Source organism: Pygocentrus nattereri, chromosome 4, assembly GCF_015220715.1.
Source record: "Pygocentrus nattereri isolate fPygNat1 chromosome 4, fPygNat1.pri, whole genome shotgun sequence".
NCBI classification, from domain to species: Eukaryota; Metazoa; Chordata; class Actinopteri; order Characiformes; family Serrasalmidae; genus Pygocentrus; species Pygocentrus nattereri.
Window position 1 is genome coordinate 13,146,564 of NC_051214.1, and position 27,661 is coordinate 13,174,224.

The 27,661-nt window shown below is 41.4% G+C and overlaps 1 protein-coding gene across 1 annotated transcript in view; it reads left to right on the plus strand.

Annotated features, from left to right (window-relative positions):
- nbas (NBAS subunit of NRZ tethering complex) overlaps positions 1 to 27,661 on the plus strand; it is a 337,358-nt gene that overhangs the window by 207,920 nt on the left and 101,777 nt on the right. Inside the window, exons 43-45 of the mRNA XM_037537972.1 lie at positions 3,009 to 3,262; positions 13,644 to 13,978; positions 19,614 to 19,832. Of these exons, the coding sequence (XP_037393869.1) occupies positions 3,009 to 3,262; positions 13,644 to 13,978; positions 19,614 to 19,832 (808 nt within the window). The remainder of the gene's footprint in view (positions 1 to 3,008; positions 3,263 to 13,643; positions 13,979 to 19,613; positions 19,833 to 27,661) is intronic.

Genomic DNA, 27,661 nt, shown 5'->3' on the forward strand with positions numbered 1-27,661 from the left:
GAATGTAGCCTTGTCTGCTTAGGCCCACAGTTTGTAGAGTCAGAGTTAGGTCCCAACAGCGTTAATCCATGACCCCAACCTGTCTTGTGTCAACAGTCCAGGCTGATGGAGGTGGTGTAATGGTGTAGGAAATGTTCTTTTCTCAATCAGTCATTGCTTGAATGCCTATCTGAGTGTTGTTGCTGATTAAGTGCATCCCTTCAGGGCCACAGTTAACCCAAACTTCTTCTAATGGCTCCTTTCAGCATGATCATTCACCATGTCACAAAGCAGAAGTAGTCTTTAACTGGTTTCATTAGCATGACAATGAGATTAATGTTCTTCAGTGACCTTCACAGTCACCGGATCGGAATACAATAGAAAACCTTTGGGATGTGGTAGAACAGGAGATTCATGAAAGTGAACCAGAAAGATTTCAAAGAAATCTCAAAGAAATGTTTCGAACACTTTGTGGACTCCATGCCACAAAGAATTAAGGCTGTTTAGAGAGCAAAGGGGAGGCCCTATCTAGTGTTAGTGTAGTGTTACTAATGAAGTGCTCAGTTTTGAAAATACCTCTTACCCCTTAAATTGTATGTAAATTTTATGATGAATGGAGTAAAAGAAATGACTGAAAATGATTTGAAAAAAAGTCTGATTTCATTGACTTACATTAAAAGTAAAGTTTTTTCCACCTACTGTAAAATTATTTTGGAGATACAAGATTTTCTTCCAATGACAGATATGTGTGTGTGTGTGTGTGTGTGTGTGTGTGTGTGTGTGTGTGTGTGTGTATATATATATATATATATATATATATATATATATATATATATATATATATATATATATATATATATATGTGTGTGTGTGTGTGTGTGTGTGTGTGTGTGTGTGTATATATATATATATATATATATAGTGTAATGGCAGAAACCCAGTGACGCTCTGTGTTCTCGCTCAGTCTCTGCTTCTGTGTCAGCGAGGCAGGAACACATGTACACACACATGTAGAGAGTGGGCTTCCAGGGTAAATTGATGCTGTGTTTAGTGCTTTTGTGTGCTATTGATCCTTGTGAAAGGTTTTTCTTTTCTGTATTAATAAGGAAACACTGCAGTGAGAAACTCTGACATTCTCTGCCTCAGTCTCCCTCCAGCCCTCTCTCTCTCTCTCTCTCTCTCTCTCTCTCTCTCTCTCTCTCTCTCTTTCTCTCACATTCTCTTTGCTGGTTTTTGCTCTATACCCCTTTCGTCTTTTATTCCCTACCCTCATTCTCAGTCTAGCCCTCTGTCTCTATCTCTCTTTCTCCCTCTATTGCTCTCGCCCGAGGGCAGTGCGCCTGCAGCTAGTGAAGTCACATCCATTAAACATGAACAGAAGCCCACAGAGGTTACTGTCCCCCACAGAGGTTAGTCTCTCTAGACATTGGATGGGCTTTTTTGACGCTGTCCAAATGTTCCCAGCCCATCCGTGGCTCATGTGACCTTGTTTAACATGATTAACATACACAACACGCGCCCATTAGATCACCCAACATGTCTGGCCTGTGTCCTTTTTGGGACTACTGCTCTCTGACTTTTAGTTGAACAAACTGCAGAGATCATCGTCTGGGCTCTTTCTCACGCGCACGCTTGTACGTGGACACAAGTGCGCACACACACATATCAGCATGTTTGCTGAGGAAGTGGACTTGGCAGCCTTTAAAGGTTCACATTGTAATTTATTGATAACTTGACTCTATAAAACATTTCCCTGCATTAGAATCAGGGACGGGCGGTGTCGGCAACGTCGGAAAGCTGTTTATCTTTGCTGAAAAGGCATTCAATTAGGGGGAAAAAGGTGCAGAGGCAGTCAGAATAGAGCAAAAATAAAGTATGGAAATCAATGCGCAGGAAAAATAAGCATGACACCCTCGGAATCCACAGCGAGGATGGGAGATTAATGATGAGAGGCTAAATGATGCCTAAATACAAGCGAAGCTGAAAGAGGTTGGAGAAATAACACAGATGTATTTTTTTTTCTGGGCATCTGATGCCAAGTCAACTCTGTCAACTCTAATTCATCACATCTGATCCAGCAAATTGAGGTCATTGTTAAGCTGTCCATCTGAACATGTTTACATACAGAGAATTATAATGCATAGTTGCTGTGTAAGATGATAGGTGGACTGTACAGTAGTACAGTAGGACTGTTGACTCATTTTCCAGGGTTGGAAAATGTTGCCTTGGTAGCCCATTCAACCTACAACAGTTTAACCTGTCCATTCACATAGAAGTGATACAGAGTGCTGTTACATCAGACAGTATATATCGGACTTACTACAGTAGAAGATGTGAGTAAGATGACTAAACATTGTGCTGTTCCTGGCTGTCAGTAAACAAATTTATCATTGATTCTCAGAATGAGTGGCTGAAGTTTATCATTTCCAGTGTTCATATGGATTTAAATCCATGCAGTTTGTTCTGTATGTTTTGTACTGGGCTGCCTTTTAAATGAGGCACAGCAAATCTGAAGAGAAGTGAAAAACACTGTAGCAAAACCAGCCTGTTTAATTCTCAGGGATAATAAGAAAGGGTTGGAAAACAGTCATGAAAAGTATTCTGTTATGACACCCCTCTAAGTTCAGACAACAACAGCTCAAATGGGAGACACTCTGGAGGGTAAAAAGTTGACACTATGTCGCAAAAAAAGCACGTTGAACCAAATGTAGCTTTTCATACTATTCAACTAGAATCTTATTATTAAGATCAGATATGTTTGAAGTTTGAAAAATAAGCAGCTAACCTCCGATCTAGTTCATCGGTGTCAATTTGAGTCATTTTCACACAACTAGTTTAGGATGTTAGGACCATAGTTTTGTGTACACTGATCATATGATACTTTGAATTGAAGGAGCTTCTGTTGAATTCTTTAAAGAACACCGAAGAACCATCAGCTGTTCACTGGCAGAAGATTCTGCAAATCAGAAATGATGCATAGTTTCATCTGCACTCTGTCTTTCTCTTCTCTCTCACTGTCTGTTCCTCAGCCTCTCCACTAAGGATATAGAGAGTCGGACCGATTCTCTGGGTCTGTTCCACACTCTGAAGGTGAACCCTGAGGCCTTCTACAACCACATGAGCAAGTATGTGTACCCGAGCATTGCGGGCACGGACCTGCAGCGGCTGCTGTATTATTACACCCTGCTGGAGAACTGCTCCTGCAACGACTACCTCCCTCCGACTACCATGACGCACGACACGCACGTCAAACTACTTAAGAAGTTGAAGGCCGTGGCCAATGGTGAGCAACCAACATACTGCCGACATTGCTAGTATAGTATGTACAGTAACAGACAAAATTTGCACTCACCTGATGGAATGTGCTTTTCATAATCTTATCAAGTAATGATAGGTGTAGGTTCAGATAACTCCACCCCATATGAGAGGGAGACTGTGGCCCTTCTTGGGCCTGTGGACATGATGCCCATCTAGAATACCTTATCTTTCCAAGGCTACTTTTACACATCAGGTAAAAGTGGCCAAATCTGATTCTCACCAAATCAGATTTTTTTTTTGGCTTTTCACATTATCTTTTAAGTGTGATCTGTATGAGACATCAGTCTGAACAGATCAGCTCCTAAACCGACCTGCATGAGATAAACAATCATGGCGGCCAGCGAACGGCAGATGCTCCTGGAGCTTTCCGTTTCGTCTTCGCCGGCATCCTCTGGCTGCGTTTGTCCGTTTCGTTCAAAACCTCTTCGAAACAGAGTGGTTGCAATAAGTCTCTTCCAATGAAAGCGTCTCAAATCGGAATCAAAAATGTCAGATTCAGTGTGTTTTTTGCTGTTTACACTTACACCAGATATTGTTTTGAGATACAATATTTTGTTCTGACAGCAGCGACATAAATAATGTAGTATTGAGAGAGGAGCTACCCAGAATTCTTTGAGGCTATATTTCTGTTAATTAGTTGAAAAAACATGTCTTTGTCTTTGATGTCTGTAACGTCACTGTCAGGGTAGAAAGTTTAGATTTGAATACCTTTTACATATTTTTATTAATTAAACCTTGATTGTTCAAATTCACTAATTTGACTTTGTGATGTGATGTATTAAAACATGGGGATACTAGGTTCTCCAGTGACGTAGTTGCCTAAGATTTGGCCCTGTTGCCTGGAGATCACAAGATTGAAAAGCAAAGAAAATGCAGTAATGTCTGTGATATTTTTGCAGATACAGACTTTTTTATTATTATTATAATTTATATTTATTATTATTATTATTATTATTATTATTATATTTACATTTTAAGGAAATTCAGATTTCAGTTTTGTAATACCGTATAATGCATTTACAGGTGTTAAGTAAAATTCTCACATCTTACTGGAAATACAGAACATACAGCCTAGTAATTTGTGTTTTCAGTAGTACGTAGTTTATTGTAATGTCCCATGTCTTTTCCCATGTCTCCTATAGCTGTTGAGCTGTTGGGAAAGGGAGTGATTATTATCCAACAACTGTTTTTTTCTTGCATGTCTGGGCCAGCTGTGATACAGAAAATATAGTATCATTTGTGTTTACAGTTCATTATGAAAACTGACATTATAAAGTTGTTTACTCGTATAAGTGTTAGGCTTGTAGGTTCAACTACTTATAAGCAGTTATACAAGCTTGTGCTAGGTATTATAAGGGGTTGCCTATGCCATATAACATCTTATCCATAACTTATGCATTAGGAATACAAGATTCATAGTAAGGGCTCCCATTAATGTATTAATGTAAGGTACATGTGCAGCCACTCCTTTTTTTCTCTGTATCATATAGAGGCACCATCTATCAAATCGGATTCTGAATTTCACATTTCATTATAACCCACAACACATCGTTGATACCCTTTGCAAATGTATTTCAAGCTAAACTGGCTGCTGTATGTAATCAGCCACACTTTCAATATCTGCACCCATTTTTATGCAGTCCCTTTGCCAAAGGCACATGCAGATTTTCTTAAACTGCACATTTAGGCCAGTTTTGTATGTAACATGCAGACAAAATGTGACCGATGTGCTCCTGAAACTGCCACAAAAGGCGTAGTACATCAGGTCCTCAGTGTTTTAAAGTGGCATTGAAAGCAGGCTTTTACTGCATCAGTGCCAAGGGCTTTGCTTTTCATTCATATCATGCTTGCACCAACTCTGCAGCCATTTCAGCTATACGTTCTAGAAAGTTTTTAAATCCCCGTACCTTCTGGTTGCTTGGTTGCTCTGTATCCATGTAGCTAAAGAAAGAAAAGTGCATTCTTAATAAACGTCACCTTGAGAGGCGAAGGAACCTACCAGCACTTCGGCACTTGCTTACACAAACAAGTCGGTCTTAACCATGACCACAGGTTGATCTTGTAATCACACGCTTCTCTTCACTGGCAGCGTTTTCGTGAAAAGAAGGCGCAAATTAAAAGCGATAATAAAAGAAGCTTAATTAGTCTGCACTGGCATGATTGTTGTTCTTTTGCGATGTAAAAAACAGAGAGAGAGAGACAGAGAGAGAGAGGAAACTGAAAGTGAGACAGCGGAGATGGAGAGCGGGTGTAGCGATAAGGACTGAACTGGCTAATTAGTTACATTCTTCTCCCTCTCGAGTGAGACGGGACTGGGGCTCATGTGTTAATTACAAACTGAGCGTTTGTACCTAAAGCAACTGTAGCAGCTGCACCACGCAGTACGGAGGAGAAAATGACCCTTGGGCGGATGGGGAGTTAGTTTTGCCCAGTTTCAAGATGGGGTTGTATCCAAGAGGGGATGCTTCCTTCTTAAGTGCTGATTAATCCAGTCAGATTGAGTCTTTTTTTTTTACCCTGTAGGATCAAATGAGCTCCAAGAAGCTTATAGACTCATTTCAGGCTATTGAGAACCATCCTTATAGGCGTATACGTGCAGATTTTGGTGGCTCATGCACCTCTTTCATTTATTAATGCATGTATGTTGTAATTAGTAATTATATTATATTGTAATCATAAGGGGCAAAAATTCAAATTACAGATATCGGCCAATGTAATTTTCTCAAGTAGTTTTAATTAAACAATGCTTTACTGATTGATGTGATTGTTATTTCTCCATGATTACACTTCTATAAGTAAAACACATCACACAGTCAGTTTTGATAAAAATGTAATAAGTTTTAATAATTTAATAATACATATATTATAGCATTGGGGTTGGAGCTATCTAGAATCTTTGAAGTTTTAGTTTAATTGTCTCTTATTTTTCAATATTTCTCTTATAACAAAACATTGTTATTTTAACCATAGAAATTTGTGTTCAACTTCAGTGGTTGAACTTTTGTTGTGACATATTTAAAATAGGCTCATATTTGGACCCCCACCCTGTTGTTTGGAGATCAAGTTCAAAGTCTGTAATTATCTGCACATTATAATTATTAATATAAGGACAAAAACCTGAGCCGTCAATGTTGTTCCTCACTGCTCACTGTTAAAGAACCAAGTGAGAAGTCAGAACTTTTGCCATTGTGTTTATTTACGATGTAAACATAGAATTGTGAAAGTGAACAGTTGTGTCTGATCATTTCTGTCAGCTCAGTTTATTACAATCGGACAGGTCTAAGAACACAAATTTGACTAAAAAGTATCTAGTCATGAGGTTGTAGCATTACTTCACATCGTGCCTCTACGAACACGAGTTTAGTTCACATTGTTTAAGCCGTGAATTCAAAATAAGGCCTGTGGGGAAAGATGTTGGTTAAAAGGTAACACTTTTTTTTGAAGGCTATCTACAAAGGGACTGCACAACACATGCATAAGCACTGAACAACATATTTATGAAGCAAGATTTGTGTATTTATGACCAGCTTATGCTAAATGCAGAACCGTCAATAGTGTTATTTACATCATCTTATGAGATTTTGTAATAATTAGCATAAGCTGTTCATAAAGATTCAAATATTGCTTTAAATAAGTGATATCAATACATTCATTATTCAATGCTTATGTATATGTTAAGATGTCTTTATGTAAGTAGTTTTTAAATAGTGTTACCAGTTAAACTTCTTAAAAAAGAAGTACTCAGCAATCAATTGATTACTGATGTAATTGTTCAGTCCTCATAAGAGATTAAGAATGCTGGGCAAAATGGCTGTCTTGTGGCATTAATTAGCATCTACTCATGCAGCAAGCAGCAATGTTGTGCTACTTAGGAATCTGTGTATTTAGTGCATATGTAAAATCCACATACAAAACACCTCATTAAGAGTCATTAATCCTAAGGCTGGTTCTGCATGGTGAAACTTACATGCAACTAGTTGCAACTAGTTGTGAGTTGCGTACAACATAATTTCTGTGCAGCTTGACAGCTGTACATGATGCTCCACTCATCCTGTCTTATAAGAACTATAAATTCATCACAAAATGCAACTCAGGAGTCATCAAGAGGTGAGGAATATGAATCCATGCATGTAGATCACGATCAGCATGCTATCAAAAAGCTATTAGTGTTAGCTGGCTAGACAAGTCAGCAGTCAATCGGGGGTTCTCTTTTCCAACCATCCAGTTGAATCTCCTGTTAATTCTCTTGTCTATTAATCCTATGAAATCAATCTAAATGATGTGTAGGATGAGCACACAGTTCATTGTCATCTTTTTAATGGGCTGTTGCTTGAAACTTGTTCACGATGCAGCTCAAGCCGAATTTAGTTTCGTGTGAGTTTCAAGCAAATAAACCTGCATGTAAGTTTCGCATTGTAAAGCCAGCCTAAGACCCAGCGTTATCAAGAAACCTCCTACTGAGCTGCGCCTGTGTTTATTACATTCTTTGGCTTCCAAGTTAATCCAGTATCGACCTGCCAGATCTGTCACAACTCAGTGATCTAGAGCGTCATAATTTAAAAATTACGCACTGCGTATAGAGTGAGGCATTCAGGCAAGTAAGGCGATGTTTAGTTTGAGCATGTAGGGGAAATCTTGAAGGAATATTTCCCCTAAAATGCTCACTTTGACAAAGACAAATAGAAGCTATTAGGGACCAATTAGCATTATGCAAATGATACTGCGCTAACTGGGCCTAACTAGCTTTAATTCTTTATTAGCCGTGGTATAATTCTCTCACGCATTGCAGTGTTCTCAACATATGCCATATATATACATTGTAAATGTCCTTAGCAGGGGATCTTATCACTTTATTTGGTGTCTTATTGTAAATCACAGCAGAACCCTCTGTTCCCAAGTGAATTAGGCATTTCTGAACTCAAAGGCTAGAAAACAACTTTGATAAACCGTCCAGAAGTAGAACATTAGCTAATACCTGCCATTTAACTGTTGATCCACATTACATTCCTGTCTGGAATAAATGGGTTTCTGCAGCGGAAGCTCATTTAACATCCGTTGCTCAAAGTCGTGGCAGGGCAGCAAAAGGCCCAGCATTTTTAATAGCTGGTTTCCTTCATGTTCCAAAAAACAAATTAGCCACTGCTTTCTGTGTTGCATGACTTACACTGGCAGCAGTTACGGAATCAAAGAAGGTTGTTTTATACTTCACACAGGATATACAGCCAGTTTTCCACATATCAGCGCCGGGGCTTTTACATCAGTGACAATTTAAAGGTGATAAAAAAGGTCATGCGCTTGGCTGCTGGATGTGGAGAGCAAACTAATCAAGGCATGTGTGAATATATCTAATGAGACTATTGAGGTTTGGTTTCATGTTTAATAGATTCCCTCGCTTCGCTGTTTTCAGAAAACTTATAATGATTATAGTGATTAAAACGCTGCTAGTCAAGTTGCATTACTGGCATGTTTGCAACACAGAAGAAAACGCCACTCTTTTTAAGGAAGATGGCATTTCAGATTGGTGGTGTTGAAGTTTAATGTCATGATATTTTCCAAATATGTCAAGCGTCTGCATAATTCAGCAGTTGGTAGAATATAAACAAAGTCATTCAGAGTGGCTGCACGGTGGTGCGGTGGGTAGCGCCTCACAGTGAGGAGGGCCTGGGTTCGATTCCCCGGCCGGGTGACCGGGGTCCTCTCTGTGTGGGGTCACCCTTGTCTGCATGGGTTTCTCTGGTTTCCTCCCACAGTCCAAAGACCAAAGCCAGGCCAATGGGATATGCTAAATTGCCCCTGGGTGTGAGTGAGTGAGTGACTGTCTGTATCTGTCTGTCTGCCCCCTTACTGGCGACCTGTCCAGGGTGTATCCTGCCTTCCACCTATCCTGGGATAGGCTCCAGCACCCCCCGCGACCCTGACGGAGACGTGGCTTGGAAAATGGATGGATGGGTGGCATTCAGAGTGGTTTGATATGAAATACTGTGTTCTACAGAAACTTAACTAGTTAGAATTGTTCACAGTAGTGATGATAGGAAGCAGATGTCTGAAGAGTTTAAAACCTCCCCCACATAAATTATTACATGAAATAATTCTGTATGTATGTGCTGTCTGATGCCTGAGACGTTGTTTCATGATGGTGTATGGATAAGAGTTTGGCTTAAACTGAATCTTTTAAAAGCCATTCATGATGGAGTGGTACATACAAGGCATTGTAAGGCTACATAGTCTCCCCAAGTTTTTGTTTATTTATTTATTTTTATTTAGATCTATTATATCATTATCAACATCACATATAAAAACTCAGAAGACACATGTGGCTTCACCTGGTTATTTTGGATAGTAATTATAATGGCTAAATTTGTGTTATAGACCCACACCACCCCTGGTTCCTGTCACCCCCACTGTAAAGAAATTGGTCGGCAGGTTTCTGTATGCTGAAATATTTCACATCAAACTACACTGACTGACTTTTTTACATCTCTGTTAGGGACTGAATTGTGCAGTAATTTTGAAAAATCAATGGAATTGTGTTAAAGAACTCTGGGTTCTGTCACTCTGTAGTAAGAGTGCCATACAAACCTGACCGCATGTTTTGATTGATTTTTTTTCATTTTCTCTTACAGTTAGATGAAAATAACCTTTACCAGTATTGTAAATGTTAGCCAAACAGATTGGAAACTTGCTGTTGATTTAGGCCCAATCCCATTTCACCCCTTGCCCTTACCATTAGCCCTTAGCCCTCAGTTTGGTGCGTTCTCGTCTAGGGTTAGGGATCTCAATTTTGGTTGAGATAGGGGGTAGGGTGAAAGTGTTAGGGCTACATGGCCCTCCAAACGGAGGTTTTTCAGAGACACACTCCAAACAAAGCGTTATGAGATGATGGCTGCACCGAGCGACCAAAGAAACATAAATATAAGCTTTTTCTTTTCTAAAAAAAAAAAAACGAAAACCATGCTGTTATCTTAGTGTCATGTTGTTTCAATGCATCATGGTCCTCTTCTTCATAAAAAGTGTAAAAAATCGCTAATGGTATGCTAATACCTCGGTAGCTTGCTAGCTAGCTAAAGTGTTCATTCCACCTTAAATAGTCCAGCAGGTCTGACGCTTGAAGTGCCAGATGTAACTGTTGCTGCATTTAAGGTGGAATGGGAAATTTCAAACAAGAAGCTGGTGAATAGCTGAATTCACCTTCATATCACCAAAGAATTAGCTGTGGACGATAAGGCGATAGTAAATTATTGTCTTATACCCCCTCTTTGAAAACATATGATCCCATAAATGTAACTAAAGCCCAGCAGAGAGGTTGCTGAACTTTTCCCTCCTCTACTATCACTGAAGACAGGCCGGGTCCCCTATAGAGCAGTGCTACTAGCCTGTTAATGAGAAGGGTTCATTTCATAGAGACAAGTTTAGCCACCCCTTATAACTCAGTTCCAAGATAACACTCAAAAACAAGGGGTAGTGTGAAAATGTACGATAGGAGTCATAATCCAAACCAACTAAATAAGAATCTAGATTAACTGTAGAGAGAGGTGTTGCATTTTCAGAAAATAAAACTTAACTGTTTTTATAACATATTAAAGGTAGATAATGTAAATGTTAATGCCGCAGCTCTTCTGCCAGTTGATCCTCAAACCGCACCATTTTTGGTTATGTGCTAGTTCAGGTTTGAGTTCAATATTGTTTAGGTGCATGTTGTGGTCTCTGCAAGCCTCTCTGGAATTAAAATGAATGAATGAATGAATGAATAAATAAATAAATATTTTCACAAGTGGAAATTTAGGGGTTAAGGTTTGGGACAGTCACCTCCAATAGAAAGAGCCCTATAAGTGATGGTTTCATATATATATATATATATATATATATATATACATATATATATATATATATATATATATATATATATATATATATATATATATATATATATATATATATATATATATATATATATATGTATATGTGTGTGTGTGTGTGTGTGTGTGTGTGTGTGTATGTATATATATACAGTATTATTTGTTATTACTATCTCCTAATGCCTTGGGTTTAAAAATATCGTCCAACACCTGCTTGGCTAATAAACACTTCATTATATAAATTAGGTGTGCTGGTGATGGAAATAAAAGTGGTGGCTAGGGGTGTCCAGAGATGTCTAAAGCCAAACCGGTGTTCTTCAGACTAGCTTACACGATCTCAATGACTTTTTTTCATTATTTAATTTATATTATTAGCATTTATTCTAGTGACATATGGTGTTTCTACAAGTAAAAAAACACTAACTGTTGAGAGAAATTCTTTTAAAACAATTTATTTAGGTGCCTAGTACATAGTAAATAGTACTGAAATTCTGCTTTATCCTGGTTAAGCTGGTTCATGCTGTGCTTAATTGAAAAGACGGGCAGTGATAGTCCAGACTCTCCTGGAACGCGTCACTGTTATGCTTCCTGAAGCATGTGCAAATTCATGGATGTGATCTAAAGAATGTGTTTGACCCGTTAGCCTTGGTCTTACCACGTGCGTTATGCTACCAGCTCAGCTGACATAGTGGTTACAGAAAGAATATACAGCTTTAGGCTGCAGCTTTAGAAACGTTTCTTTCATGAAGTTTTGCTTGTTTCCTGAGGAGTGAGAAAGCAGGAATGTCAGGCTGTTTATTTGCCCTCTCTAGTTTTGAGAGGGCAAACATTTTAGCACTCAGAGCAGATACTGTCTATCTCACACGTACACAGCTCTCTCTCGCACTCACAGCAGTTCTAAATGCACCTTTATGCCCTAGATACATTCTCACATGCAACACACACTCGTATAGATGTCATGGCTCGTCTATGTCTGTGTTTGTTGTTGTGCAGTTCCCTGCTGTGATGGAGACTTATTCTCTAAAGTTAATGATGAAATATTTAAAACCCAAATGAGTGTGTGCACATCGGTTTGCTGTGATGCCAAGACTACACACGCCAGTCAGCTCTGAAGTGGTGTTATTGTCTAAGTTTCTTGTTGTACAGTAGTACAGAAGACCCTTCATTTATTTTGTTTCTAGTCAAAACAGCCAATAAGGGTTGTTAACAGCAGAAAACATATATAATAGGAAATTACTCAAAGAAGCCTCAATAACTAAGGTCCATTGCCAGTTCTTATTTTTACCTCTACCCCTTTTTTTGAGTGTCACCTTGCCCATTGGAACTGAGTTACAATGAGTAGTGGTTGAAATCTTCCCCTTCGAAGTGGGATAACCCTCAAATAAAAAGAGCATGACTTCATTAACAGGCTACTAGCTCTGCTCTGTAGGCTACCCTGCCAGTCTGCAATGATGCAGAGGAGGGTAAACTTCAGCATCCTCACTGCTGGGCTTTAGTTGCATTTAGGGCAGCATATGCTTTCAAAGAGGGGATATAAGACCATTATTTATAATCGCCCACCGCTAATTCTTTAGTGGAATGAAGCTGAATTCAGCTGTTTGCCAGCTTGTTGTTCAAATTTTCCAGTTCCACCTTAAATGGAGCAGCTGTTATATTCTGGCACATCAAGCATCAGAACAGCTGTACTATTTAAGAAAGAATGGACGTTTAGCAAGCTAGCTACTGGGATATTAGCGTATTATTAGATTTTTGTATGCTTGTTATGAAGAGAAGGACCATGGTGCATTGAAACAACAAATAAAGTAAGGTAATAAAATGTTTTTTTTTTTTTTTTAACAGAGAAGATACATTTGTGGGTTTTTTTGGTCACTTGTACAGCCATCTTGTCTTTTTTTTCTGTCTCATAACATTTGGAGGGCCATGTAGCCCTAACACTTCACCTTACCTTTCTATCTCAACAAAAAAACGGGACACCCTACCCCTAGACATGAGCATGCAAAATGGGGCTAAGGGCTAAGTGGTAGGGGCAAGGGGTGAAATGGCATTGGGCCTAAATATGATCTCATCATTTCCAGTATTCAGTGACTTGTTTTCAGTTTTTCAGAGAAATGTGTCGGGATATTTTTCCACACTTCCAAAGTTCAGTCTTAGAAGTTGGTTTTTCTGTCTCTCACATCTAAGTAACCCCAAACATGTTAAGTAATGTTGAGGACTGGGCCTTGAGAACATCGTCAGCTTCTGTGTTTCATAAGTACATCTCTCAAAGATGAAAGCTTTGTGTGCTGTTTACTGATGGTGACAGTTGTGGTGGTCTAGCAGGTCTCACATCTCCTTTAGCCATTTTAGATGCACATGACAAAGAAATCTAGGTGTGTCAGTGTGACAATGGTCCACAACCCAAATTATATCTGATCAGTGATGGTCCTATGATCGTAAACTGATCAGTGGTTGTTAAATTTGATATGTCACTTTATAACTTTGTCTCCATAGGGCTGAACTATAAGAAACTAACAAACGAAGACTCAGACCCTCTGAATGCGCTGGAGCCGGTGCTGACCAGCCAGAACGTCCTTTCCATCTCCAAACTGGCTGCTCGGATTCCTCTGAAAGGCGGTCAGGCCCTAACACCGAGTGCTGTCCACTCTACTTGGCTACACAAGCTTTTCTGGGAGGGGGACGCGCACGTCCTCAAGAGATCCCCCCAAACAGACCAGGAATTCCTCCATGCTTATGACACCTGTGCCAAATACTTCGACAGGCTGCTGCCTTTTGATGCTGTCAACTTCCTGGATGCTATTACTTTCTCCCCTGAAGCGGCCAGCCATGTGAGTAACACTGCAAAAGGGAGAATTTTTGTTTTTTGCTGAATTTGTGTACATTTCCCATTCATTTGTTCAAAGGATGTACTGAAATTTGGTAAAGTGATAGAAAGTGCCACGTTCAGTTTTCATCAGAAAGAGAAAATGCCTAGGCTTATGTTTATTGTTTAAAATTAAAAATAAATATTTAAAATATAGGCCTGCAGTTAAGTATCAAAATTTCCAATTAAATCATTTAAAAGACTTCTATATGGTAATTAGCTTCAATACATTTTTAACATTAATTGGTTTAATTAAATTCTTTGATGGAAATGACAAATTATACTGATCTCTCTTGGTAATAAGCGTTTGTACCTTTCTTTTTGCAAGCTGTAGCTAACCCTTTTGTTCACTATATCCTGCTGAGGTTTATGGCTGTTTCTTCTCTAAATGACGAACACCAAAGTGACTTGTATGCTAATAGCCCCCTGGAGAAGCTTCAGACTGCTAGGTGGGAGTTCTAAAGGCACATCCACAAGGTGCTCTCCATTGTCGCTCTGGAATTCAGCTTTAAATGCCTTTGGGAAACTCTGAAGTGTTTTATGTTTATCATTTTGCAGTGGTTTTTTTTTGTTTTTTGTTTTTTAATTAGTTCATCCTCTAGTCATTTACATTTACAGCATTTAGCAGATGCTCTTATCCAGAGCGACTTACAAGAAGTGCTTTGTCAATCTAGAGAAAGTATCTTTGCTAGTTACCAAAAGGTTAGAGAAAAGAGTCCTGAGCTCAGATACTGCTAGAAACAAAATGTCACTGCAGACACCGAGAGAAAAAGGAAGAGTTGAACACAGAACTCTGTGCCATTCAATGCAATAAAATTACAATACAATACAATAAACTACAATACACAGTGCAATACAATAAAATATATATAAGTGCAGCATATAGTTCAGTGCTCATTTAAGTGTGTAAAGAGATGAGTCTTCAGTCTACGTTTGAAGACAGCAAGAGTCATCTAGAGTCTGTCAGTTCGTTCATAACAAGAAATCAAAGTCACTCTGGGTAACATCGGGTCTCTGAAGAGATAAACATTATGGGCAGTTTAGTCTGTGGGCAAGCCACAGCTGCTCTGAGGTCAGCTGAGATTCAGTTGTATCAATTCTGATTGAGTGGTCTTTGGACGCAAGCTTTTTTGCATACTGCACTGTTTCAGCATGAACTGGTTTCAGCAGTTACCACATTCAAGTGGTTCTGTAAACCGAATACTTGGCTTAGCAGTGCTGTTTGTTAACTGCTGTTGCAGAGTTAGCAGTTAGAGTTCTCCTTCAAGTGCATTGAGCTGTCCAATAATAATGTGTGGTGCTGCAGTGGTGCTTTTTAGGTCTTGAAGGGAGCATTTATTAGCCTTCAGTAGCACTGGGTGACTGCGATGTAGCTAACAGTTGGAAATGGAAATGACTAAAAATGGGATAAACAACACAACAAAACTCTACATAAAATGATGCGTTTAGAAAGAAATCCAAATACAGACTGACTCATGTGGAAATGGAATTTTTAGTTTTTCAGAGTGGTTTGATGTGATGCACCATTCTACAGAAACCTTCTTTCTTCTTCTTCTTCTTCTTCTTCTTCTTCTTCTTCTTTTGGCTGCTCCCTTTAGGGGTCGCCACAGTGGATCATCTGCCTCCATCTTTCCCTATCCATCGCCTCCTCTACTTTTACAACAACCATCTCCATGTCCACCTTCACTACATCCATAAACCTTCTCTGAGGTCTGCCTCTTCTCCTTCTACCTGGCAGCTCCATCTCCAACATTCTTTGACCAATATATCCACTATTCCTCCTCAACACATGTCCAAACCATCTCAACCTGGCCTCTCTGGCTTTATCTCCAAACTGCTCCACCTTCACTGTCCCTCTGATCTGCTCATTTCTAATCTGGTCCAGCCTTGTCACTTCCAATGAAAATCTCAGCATCTTCATCTCCGCCACCTCCAGCTCAGCCTCCTGTCTTTTAGACAGAGCCACAGTCTCCAACAAGTCAAAACTGTTCAGAATGGTGGAAATAGGAACCAGACGTCATCTCTTAAAATTACATCACAGATGAATCAGGAGGGGAGGTGTTATAGGGCAAAACAGAATCAGATTTTATTGCAAATTAACTTTATTACATCACTGTCATTTTGGATAGTAAATAAAATGACTATATTGTGTTGTAGACATTGCGACCCCTGGTTCCCATCACCACCTTTGTAAAGAAAGCTTGATAAGTTTCTCTACAGTGCGACCACGTCACATTAAACCACTCTGAGGAAGTTTGTTTACATCTCATTGATTGCATTACGCAAAGAACGCATGTAAACCTGTTGGATGAATTATTGGCTAAATCAGATTTTTTGCAGTCATCTTAATATTTTTCTACAATCTAAATGTACTTCTTGAAGTAATATGGAGATCTGTTCCTGCTCTCTCTCTCTCGTCCCTCCTTTTAACCTGAGCTTATTGATCCATCCCAGCGGGAACCTATTAAACTCTATATCCCTGCGTGCATCTCCGAGCCATCTTTTACTTCAAAGAACTGCTCTTTCTTACTCACAAACAGCATCTTTGAGACACACACATGTGTGCGCGCGCACACACACACACACACACACACACACACACACACACACACACAGTCACACACAAGCCTACACGTTTGTCTTTATTCACAGCACTCCCACAAAGCAGCTATAGCAGGGCATGGCAGATGTCAGTGGTTTATGCACTGTGTGGTGCTTTCCTGAGCAGGATCACCCCTGCACAGCTGTTTGTGTTTGTATTGTGCACTAATAGAAAGCTCTGGCTCTGGGAACATAGCGAGATACAGCATGCAGGATGATGAAAGCCCATGAAAGCATTTCTGTCAGTGCATATACAGCATGATGATATATTCTATATTCATATGTGCTTACATTCAGTACCGACTGTTTTGCATAAACCACCAAGCAAAGATGTTTAGCTAAAGCAGTAATCCTTAGACAAAATTAAATGTCCATATTGGTGACTAGAACTCTTCAGTATTAAGAGGGAATTTGTTCCCCCTTTGAGTTTGCAGTACCAGCCTTTACTCTTCTGGAAAGGCTAGATGTTGAAACATTGCTGTGAAGATTTGATAGCATTCAGAGCATTAGTGGGGTGGATGATCAGGTCTGAATCATAAATACCATTCCAATTCATCCCATAGGACTCCATCTCTCTAGAGTATACTCCAGTCAGACCAGGAAACCACTTGTGGGTGGATTTTTAGCAATCTTGATTTATTTTCACTAGCTGGCAAATGGAGAAGCAAGCTACCAGCTAACATTGCTCCTCATAAACTAGAAATTTCCCTACAAATCCACCCCAAAGCAATTTATACCTTCCAGATATGTCATCAGGAGATGGGTGGTTTTCTTATGCTGCCGTCACATGTATGTGTTGGAAATATATGCAGTTCCATGCCTTATAAAGCCACGCAAATGTTGGCTTGGTGACAGGATTACAGATGGAAAAAAATTACTATCCGAGGAAAGGTTTAGCAGTGTTGAATATTTTAGGTGGAGAAAGGCAGGATGACACTCTGTACTCTTTAATCTGTGTTGTATAATACTGGGTTCATCTGGAAATCAACAAGACATTTGGTGTCCTTGGCTCCAAAACAAAATCAGCATCTATTTTATTTTTCACTGTTGCAGCTGATGGCAAAAAGTGACTATTGATGGAATGTGGCTCCAGTGAAAAGAGTGTAACATCCAGTTTGTACAACATGTAAATGCAGCATTAGGCTGGCTGGAGGGTTGCTTTAAAGTAACTTAATTCTCTAAAGGAATGTCTGGATACCGCATTTGATATTATACTAATATCATAGGGCTACAATGCATTTTATTGAGTATTATGGCCAATCATAAATCGAGATAAGAGATTCTCTGGGTGTTTTGATGAATTGAGGTACAGAAGTCATATTCATTTATAGCACACATTTAAGACAATGGATTTAACCGAAGTGCTTGGGAAATTAGAAGTTAATAAAACAACAGAACATGACTCAGAAAACAAAATAAATAACTGCAGTAGTAGGATATTAATAATAGTATTAAACAAATAACTACAAATCACAATCTGGGCTGTTAAATTTGGTGTTTTGGGTACAATTCTCTCATACCTGCCACTGGATATTCAGCATAGCACCTCATGGCAAAGAACTCTCTGAGGATGTGAGAAATAGAATTGTTGCTCTCCACAAAAAAAAAGATTGCTAACACCCTGAAACTGAGCTATAGCTCAGTGGCCAAGGTCATATCGCGGTTTTCCAGGACGGGTTCCGCTCAGAACAGGCTTTGCCAGGGTCGACCAAAGAAGTTGAGTTGAGTGTCATATCCAGACGTTGGCTTCAAAAAACAGATGCATGAGTGCTGCCAGCATTGCTGCAGAGGTTAAAAAAGTGGGAGGTCAGCCTATCAGTGCTCAGACCATACGCCACACAATTCAACTCAATCTTCATGGCCGTCGTCCCAGAAGGAAGCCTCTTCTGAAGTTGACGCACAAGAAAGCTCAGAAACAGTTTGCTGAAGACAAGCAGTCCAAGAATATGGAATACTGGAACCATGTCCTGTGGTCCGATGGGACCAAGATAAACTTGTTTGGCTCAGATGGTATCCAGTATGTGTGGTGGCACCCTGGTGAGGAGTACCAAAACAAATTTGTCTTACCTACAGTCAAGCATGGTGGTGCTAGCATCATGATCTGGAGCTGCATGAGTGCTGCTGGCACTGGGGAGCTGTGGTTCATTGAGGGAAATGTGAATTTCAACATGTACTGTGATATTCTGAAGCAAAGCATGATATCCTCCCTTCGGAAACTAAACACCGCATGGCAGTTTTCCAATTCGATAATGACCCCAAATACACCTCCAAGATGACATCTGCCTTGCTGGAGGTGAAGGTGATTGACTAGCCAAGTATGTCTCCACACCTAAACACCTGTGGGGCATCCTCAAGTGATAGGACGAGGAGCGCAAAGTGTCTAACATCCACCAGCTCTGTGATGTCATCACAGAGTAGTGGAAGGATTCCAGTAGCAACCTGTGCAAATCTGGTGAATTCCTTGCCCAAGAGGGCTAAAGCAGTGCTAGATAATAATGGTGGTCACACTTTGAGCTCAATTTGGACAGGTTCACTGTGAGGTGTACTCACTTGTGTTGCCAGCTATTTAAACGTTAATGGCTGAGTGTTGAGTCATCATGAGCACAGTTTAATGAAGCACTGATTGGCCAAAGCAGGAGTTGCTCTTTAACTAAATGTAATACCAGGCTGTCACGAGGAGAGGTTTGAAAATGGTTAAACAAACAAACGACAATCCATAAAATCACTATTATATATATATATATATATATATATATATATATATATATATATATATATATATATATATATATATAATGTATATGTATGTATGTATGAACATTTTAATGTGCCTGTAAGTTTGTATTGTAATCGAAACATAGTGATAGCAATGTTACAATAATAGTATTTTGTGCATACCTTGCAATAGTCCTCCATAGTTAGTTCAGTGTCTAATACATTGCTTTTCTCTTTGTGTTTTCTTGTGTGTGTTGTGTGTGTGTGTGTGTGTGTGTGTGTAGTTGTCAGTTGAGACCAGGACAGAGATCACTAGACGAGCTCTGAAGGCTCTTAAGGGCATCAGCGAGAAGAGCAAGAAACGGGGCGGGGACGATAGAACACTGCAAAGTGAAAGCTCTACCTCCAACTTCAGCCACGCACTCGCCCACCTGCAGCTGTCCCTCGACCATCTAGAGACGCTGCACCACCCCTTCCCCCTGTCACTCAGAAACAGCCAGGAGGTATGTCTCTCTCTCACTTTTAGAGGTTTGCTACCAGACTCTCCAACCCAACAGGACCAGACAAAATATCAAGTTTCAGGCAGGTTTGGGATTGGCTTCAGCCAGTTGCCAATAGTGTTGTCAGTCTCTGATAGTTTTCATACATCAGTCAAGTCAGACCATTTAAGTATGCGAAAACACGCTGCCCGTGTGTTTAGGATGCACAAAATGCAACCCGTTTTTAATTAACCACTTTTCATTACACCATAGATCAGCCCTGATATGTTGTCTGGCTTTAGAACATTCTGTAGCAGCTACCTGTTTTTGTGATTGTTAAACTGGTAAAGCTACAGATGAAGTATAGCAGCCTTCCACGCATAGAATCGCTCCTTCACAAAACATGATGGATGCTTAAAAGATTTTTGTGTTGTGATAACACAAAATTACATGAGTTATTAAATATATAAAAGACATTAAACCATGTCTTTCAGGCTACTTCACATGTTTTAGATGTGTTGTTATTCTAAAAACGAGCAATTATGGCCTGTGAACATGTGAATTATTAAACCCATAGCCAAAAAAAGCTACCACACCACTCCAAAACCTACCAAACCACCCCAACAAACATAGCAAAATCAAACCATGCCTACAAAACTATACCCAAATACACCATAGCGACAGCTACCAAACCAACAACTAACAAATCATACTGAGAATGAAGTTAGCTCCTGACCAAGTTTCCTACCAGAAAGCATGTTTTTCCTCTGGCAGGCCTGTAGTGTGCCGTTACACAAATGAGGTGGTGAGGGAAAACAGCTTTTTTGTTTTTGTGTTATTTTGTTTAGGGTTACAGTCAAGTCCAGGGTTACGATAGTGGAAATGGTGGTTGGTATTAGATGGAATGGATATTTAGTTGAATATATAAAGCATCTTCAGTGGGATGTCTAAGTGAAGTGTTATTTTTCAGATTTTTTGTTTTCTGCTGTGACTCCATTGGAAAAAAAAAATGGAATATCCAGTTTGTCATGAACTGCCTACCACCACCATGTAAACATAGCATAACAGTTGATCAGAGAAGGGTATTTACTGATATTCAGTGTGATCACTGTATTGCCCAGTGTAACATTTTCTATTGATCAACTGAAGCACAAAACAAAGCTCTGTAAAACTGTGTCTACAGTAATGCCTTTCTGTAGTGCAGGCGAGGGGATTTGGGTTGCGCTTGCTTCATATTTATCAGTCGCAGTCATGCCAGGTAGTCTTAAAGTCATGGGTGCGGCTCGAGTTCAAGCTTCCATATCATATCCATGCAGACGTCTAACACACACAAACCCCTGGTCAAACTCATATTCACACATGTTCTCACTCAAAATGCATGTTCCTCACACTAGACAAGTCACTCGCAGTGACTCTCTAGCGCTCTCAGTCAGAAACACAAAATGACAGGATGTCATGAACATTCATGAGACGTCAGGATGGCTCTGTCTTCCTCACACACTGTGAATGTTCAACCAGCAGCAAAATCCTCTCCTGCGCTCTCTCCTACTCCTCAGTCTCTGTCTGTCCTCAATAAGTGTGGGACGGATTGATAGGCAGGTGTGGAGCTGCAGTTAGGACTGTAAGGGTAGAGGGGCAGGTGGACTGTGGCTTAAGCGTACAAACCCAGGCCTAACTTTTGTTGGAATTCTCTGGCTCTCGTTGGCTTCTAGGGCAGAACTGCTGCATTTTATTACCGTGGCGCCCTCAAAGTGTCACTCCAGCAGCCTCGCAACACACTCACACCTACCTGTTACCTGAGGAAGGTGCATTTGTGGGTATGAGAAAAAGAGAGAGCCAGAACTTTTTGTTTAAAGTGAAAGGATACTCGTTCTCCCTGTCTTAGGATTGATATTTCAGTGTAGCTCTTGTTATTTATTTATTTATTTTGGTATTTTTATGATCAAATGTACACAGCCAACATTTAAGGATGCATCCAGACTTTGCAGGTTTGATTACAGGTCCCTGGTTCGATTGCCCTGTTAGTGCAGTTTGTTAGAGTAAGTGAAAATGGTGCCATCTGAACTCTGGCCTTCACCAGATAAGCAGATCGGTTCAGAACGATCTCTGGTGTAGTTCATTTATGGACGTAATAAAGACCAAAGACGTATAAATGAGCCAAAGACAGACTCAACCATCTTTTCCTTTTTGTAGAACTTCATTGGTTACGTAGAAAACACGAGTTTCTGATGTTTTGACACGCGCACGTTTTGTCTTCATAAGACCTGAATTGATTATTATAGAACGGATTTGGTTTTAAAATGATTATAGTTATTATAAAAATTTCACTACAGCCTTGTAATTGTATTATGTATTAAAGCGCCAAGGGTTCTGCATTTTAGAAAAGCAGTAAGCCACTCAAGGCTGTTACAGGGATTCTATCCTGCTGTGCATTGAGCAAAACCGCAGTAACACAGGGAGTCTCATGTCTTAATGCTCTAAAATCATAAGACGGATAAAACACCACATTCCTAACCAAAAAGCCCAGATAGAACAGAGAACAGCAGGATTCAGAAGGTTCTGTGCATATTATCTCTTACTGTATGTTATAAATTCTGCCCCATCACAAGTTGTGATCTTTTATTAGTGTGACTTTTGTTTCCATCTTATGCCAGTGTGAAGGCCAAGCCAACCAGAACTAAATTGGAAAAATATATAACTTTCTGCTTTGTTCTGGACCAGAGGAACCAAACTGCAATTATGAATGCACCCTAAAAAAAGGAGACTGACTAAATAATTCTGAAAAGAACTGAATTGAAATATCTGAATTGACAGTAATTGTAGGTGAAGGCCAATGACAATGAAAAGAATCTAACAGCGTGGTGACTTTTTGAATATTCCTAATTAATGGCTATTTGTGTTCTTTTATTATAGGGCTGCAACTGAAAGTCCAGAAAGTGGATAACTTTGATTATGAAAAGATTTTGATGGGGATTTTTTTTCTTTTTTTTTATTGTAGACACATTATTTCTGAGAGTTTGTTTCCTGCCCACTTTTTCTCAAACATACTCACATAAAATATTTTCTTCTCTCTCAGCTCAGTAGTGCTGGTTGTATTGCAGTTTGTCTATTGGCTTTCAGTCTGTCATTCCCAGGGAAAAAAAAACACTCAACACAAAACTTAATTACAAAAAATAAACACAGCCATATGAAAATCACCAAGCTGTGCTGGATGACATCCCTCAGTTCCCCACCTTAAATGCCTTAAAATGCTTTATATAATTCTCTGTAATGTTTATGATGCTTATAGTCGTTCTGCTAAATTATGATATGCTACATAAAGCTGATATAACTTCCATTGTTTCATTGCATAATAAAATAACAAAATGCTTGTTGCTCATCTGGAACTTTGAATGACTGCGGCAGCATAAGTTGAGGTAGACTCAGGGGACGAGACCATCTGAAGACAGCCAAGAAAATTTGGGCTAAATATGGATGGGCAAATTTCTAAACCAGCAGCAATATTGAGGTGGACTTCAAAGTAGGAAGCGATGATGCACTCGTCAGCATTATCTGATGAACAACAAGCCTGTCATTAGCTTGTGGATGTAATGTAAGATATCATAGTTGAAAAGTCCCCCTAAAAAGCTTCAATCTTCAGTTAAACATGTAGATGTGCGTTGTGTGTCTAGAGAAGACATAGTAGGTAAAAATGAAGATTGTCTCTTGCATGGTCAGTTTCACTACAAGTTGCTAGGTAGCTTGTTTTGTTCATCCATCCATCCATCATCTTCCGCTTCTCTGGGGTTCGGGTTGCGGGGGCAGCATCCTGAGCAATGAGGCCCAGACCTCCCTTTCCCCAGCCACTTCCACTAGCTCCCTGGGAGGGATTCCGAGGCGCTCCCAGGCCAGCTGGGCGATATAGTCACGCCAGCGTGTCCTGGGTCTTCCCCGGGGTCTCCTCCCCGGTGGACTTGCCTGTGACACCTCCCAAGGGAGGCGTCCAGGAGGCATCCTAACAAGATGCCCGAACCACCTCAACTGGCTCCTCTTGACGTGGAGAAGCAGCGGCTCTACTTTGAGTCCCTCCCGGATGACCGAACTTCTCACCCTATCTCTAAGGGAGAGTCCAGCCACCCTGCGGAGGAAATTCATTTCGGCAGCTTGTATTCGCGATTTCGTTCTTTCGGTCATTACCCAAAGCTCATGACCATAGGTGAGGGTGGGAACGTAGATCGACCAGTAAATCGAGAGCCTTGCCTTATGGCTCAGCTCTTTCTTTACCACAACAGACCGGTAAAGAGCCCACATCACTGCTGACCCAGCACCAATCCGCCTGTCAATCTCCCGCTCCTTTGTACCATCACTCGTGAACAAGACCCCGAGATACTTGAACTCCTCCACTTGAGGCAAGAGCTCATCCCCGACCCAGAGAGGGCTCTCCACCCTTTCCCGCCTGAGAACCATGGCCTCGGATTTGGAGGTACTGATCCTCATCCCGGCCGCTTCACACTTGGCTGCAAACCGATCCAGTGAAAGCTGAAGTTCACGACCTGATGTCCCCAATAGGACCACATCATCTGCAAATAGCAGCGATGTGACCCTGAGGTCACCAAACCGGACACCCTCCATCCCCTGACTGCGCCTAGAAATTCTATCCATAAAAATTATGAATAGAATCGGTGACAATGGGCAGCCCTGACGGAGTCCAACTCTCCCTGGGAACAAGTCTGACTTACTGCCGGCCATGCGAACCAAACTCCTGCTTTGTTTGTACAGGGCCTGAATGGCTCGTAGCAAAGAGCCATGTACCCCGTACTCCCGAAGCACCTCCCACAGAATACCCCGGGGAACACAGACGAATGCCTTCTCCAAATCCACAAAGCACATGTGGACTGGTTGGGCAAACTCCCATGAACCCTCCAGAATCCTGGAGAGGGTAAAGAGTTGGTCCAGTGTTCCACGACCAGGGCGGAACCCGCACTGCTCCTCCTGGATCCGAGGTTCGGCTATAAGCCGGACTCTCTTCTCCAGTACCCCTGCATAGACCTTACCAGGGAGGCTGAGGAGTGTGATTCCCCTCTAGTTGGAACACACCCTCCGGTCCCCCTTTTTAAAAAGAGGAACCACCACCCCAGTCTGCCAATCCAGTGGCACCACCCCGGATGTCCATGCAATGTTGAAAAGGCGTGTCAGCCAAGACAGCCCCACAACATCCAGAGCCTTGAGGAACTCGGGACAGATCTCATCCACCCCTGGAGCCCTGCCGCCAAGGAGCTTTTTAACTACCTTAGCGACTTCGGCCTCAGTAATGGACAATCCTATTCCCATGTCCCCAGACTCTGCCTCCTCACTGGAGAACGTGTTGGTGGGATTGAGAAGGTCCTCAAAGTATTCCTTCCACCGCCCAATGACGTCTTCAGTCGAAGTCAGCAGCACACCATCTCCACTATATACAGTACTAGTGGCACACTGCTTTCCCCTTCTGAGTTGCCTGACGGTTTGCCAGAATCTTTTCAGAGCCGACTTAAAATCACTTTCCAAGGCCTCTCCGAACTCTTCCCACACCCGGGTTTTTGCCTTGGCAACAACTGAAGCCGCAGATCGCTTGGCCTGTCGATACCTGCCAGCTGCCTCTGGTGTCCTACAGGCCAACCATGTCCGGTAGGACTCCTTCTTCAGCTTGACGGCATCTCTCACCTGGGGTGTCCACCACCGGGTTCGATGATTACCGCCCCGACAGGCACCAACTACCTTGCGACCACAGCTACAGTCAGCCGCTTCAACAATGGAGGAGCGGAACATGGCCCATTCTGAGTCAATGTCCCCCACCTCCCCCGATATCTGGTCAAAGTTCTGACGGAGGTGTGAGTTGAAGATCAATCTGACAGGTTCTTCTGCCAGACGTTCCCAGCAAACCCTCACTGTACATTTGGGTTTGCCTGGTCTGACCGGCATCTTCCCCCACCACCTGATCCAACTCACCACCAGATGGTGATCAGTTGACAGCTCAGCTCCTCTCTTTACCCGAGTGTCCAATACACATGGCCGCAAGTCCGCTGACACGACTACAAAGTCAGTCATTGAACTGCGGCCTAGGGTGTCCTGGTGCCATGTGCACTTATGGACATCCTTGTGTTCAAACATGGTGTTCGTTATGGACAAACTGTGGTTTGCACAGAAGTCCAAAAACTGAATACCACTCGGCTTCAGATCAGAGAGGCCATTCCTCCCAATCACACCCCTCCAGGTCTTACTGTCGTTGCCCATGTGAGCGTTGAAGTCCCCCAGTAGGACAATCGAGTCTCCAGGAGGAGCACTTTAAAGCACCCCTCCCAAGGACTCTATGAAGGCTGGGTATTCTGAACTGCTGTTCGGTGCATAAGCACAGACAACAGTCAGGACCCGTTCCCCAACCCGAAGGCGTAGGGAAGCTACCCTCTCGTCCACCGGGGAAAACCTCAACATACAGGCGCCGAGTCAAGGGGCTATGAGAGAGCCCACACCTGCCCGCCGCCTCTCACCATGGGCAACTCCAGAAAAGAGAAAAGTCCAGCCCCTCTCAAGGAGATTGGACCCAGAGCCCAAGCTGTGTGTTGAGTTGAGCCCGACTATATCTAGCCGGTATCTCTCAACCTCACGCACCAACTCAGCCTCCTTCCCCACCAGTGAGGTAACGTTCCAAAAGCCAGTTTCAGCAACCGAGGATCAGAACGCCAAGGCCCACACCTTCGGACACTGCCCGATCCACAATGCACCGCACCACTACTACTGCCCGATGGGAGGGGGGGACTCATGTAGCTCCTTCGGGCTGGGCCCGGCCGGGCACCATGAGTTAATGCCCGGCCACCAGACGCTCGTTGGCGAGCCCCTCCCCCAGGCCTGGCTCCAGGGTGGAAAAATGTAACCCTGATCTGGGCAGGGTACACAAGTCCTTCTTTCTTGTTTTCATAGGGGTGATTATGGATCACACTTTGTCTGGCCTGTCACCTAGGACCAGTTTGCCATGGGAGACCCAACCAGGAGCTTTTGCTCCAGACAACATAGCTCCTAGGGTCCTTCAAGCACACAAACCTCTCCACCACGATAAGGTGGTGATCCATGGAGAGGTTGTTTTGTTCATCACATGGATATTAAAGGAACACAGACTAGAGGAACATTGGCTCTGTTTTCAAGCTGTCCAGCACCAAAAAACGAACAAGTTGCCCCAGACATGAATTCTCATTATAATATCAGGCCTGGTCTGTCAGACTAAGGAGACTTTCACCTTCATTGTTTGGTGCGAGCTTTTTTTTTTTTTTTTTTTTTTTTTTTTTTTTTTTTTTACAAATTAGTTTGGTCTGTTTAGGCAAGTCTAAACACTCCACCCGTACTTGGGTGCACACCAAACAGAAACAGTGAGTCTTAGTTCACTTCCAAACGAATCCTGGTTCAGTTCTCTGCTGGTTCTTGTTAGGGTCTGCGCCAGATTAGGAAATTTAATATCAGAGCATGATCTTCTGCTTCTAACAGCTTGTCAGCGCTGTACGATCCTCATAATCTGCCTAGTTTAATGACTCTACATGCCCTTTTTTTTTTTACAGTTAATTACAGACAAGCAGTAAAATAATAGCAAAGCAAGGTCTGTAATTTTGGCCAATGGATCGTGGGACATATTGCCTCGCGCTTTTACTGATGAAATGTGTTGTAGTTTAGGCTACAGTAGAGCAATGAATGCCAGTGTGACAAATGCCCACATATCATAGGCTCATATAATGGAAAACTGAATTGATCTTCTTTTGGTTTCAATTTAGCTTTTTGAAACGACACCAATATTACAATTCCAAAACCTAATCCATAAGCTCCGCCCACTTACGTGCAAGGTACAAGGGGTG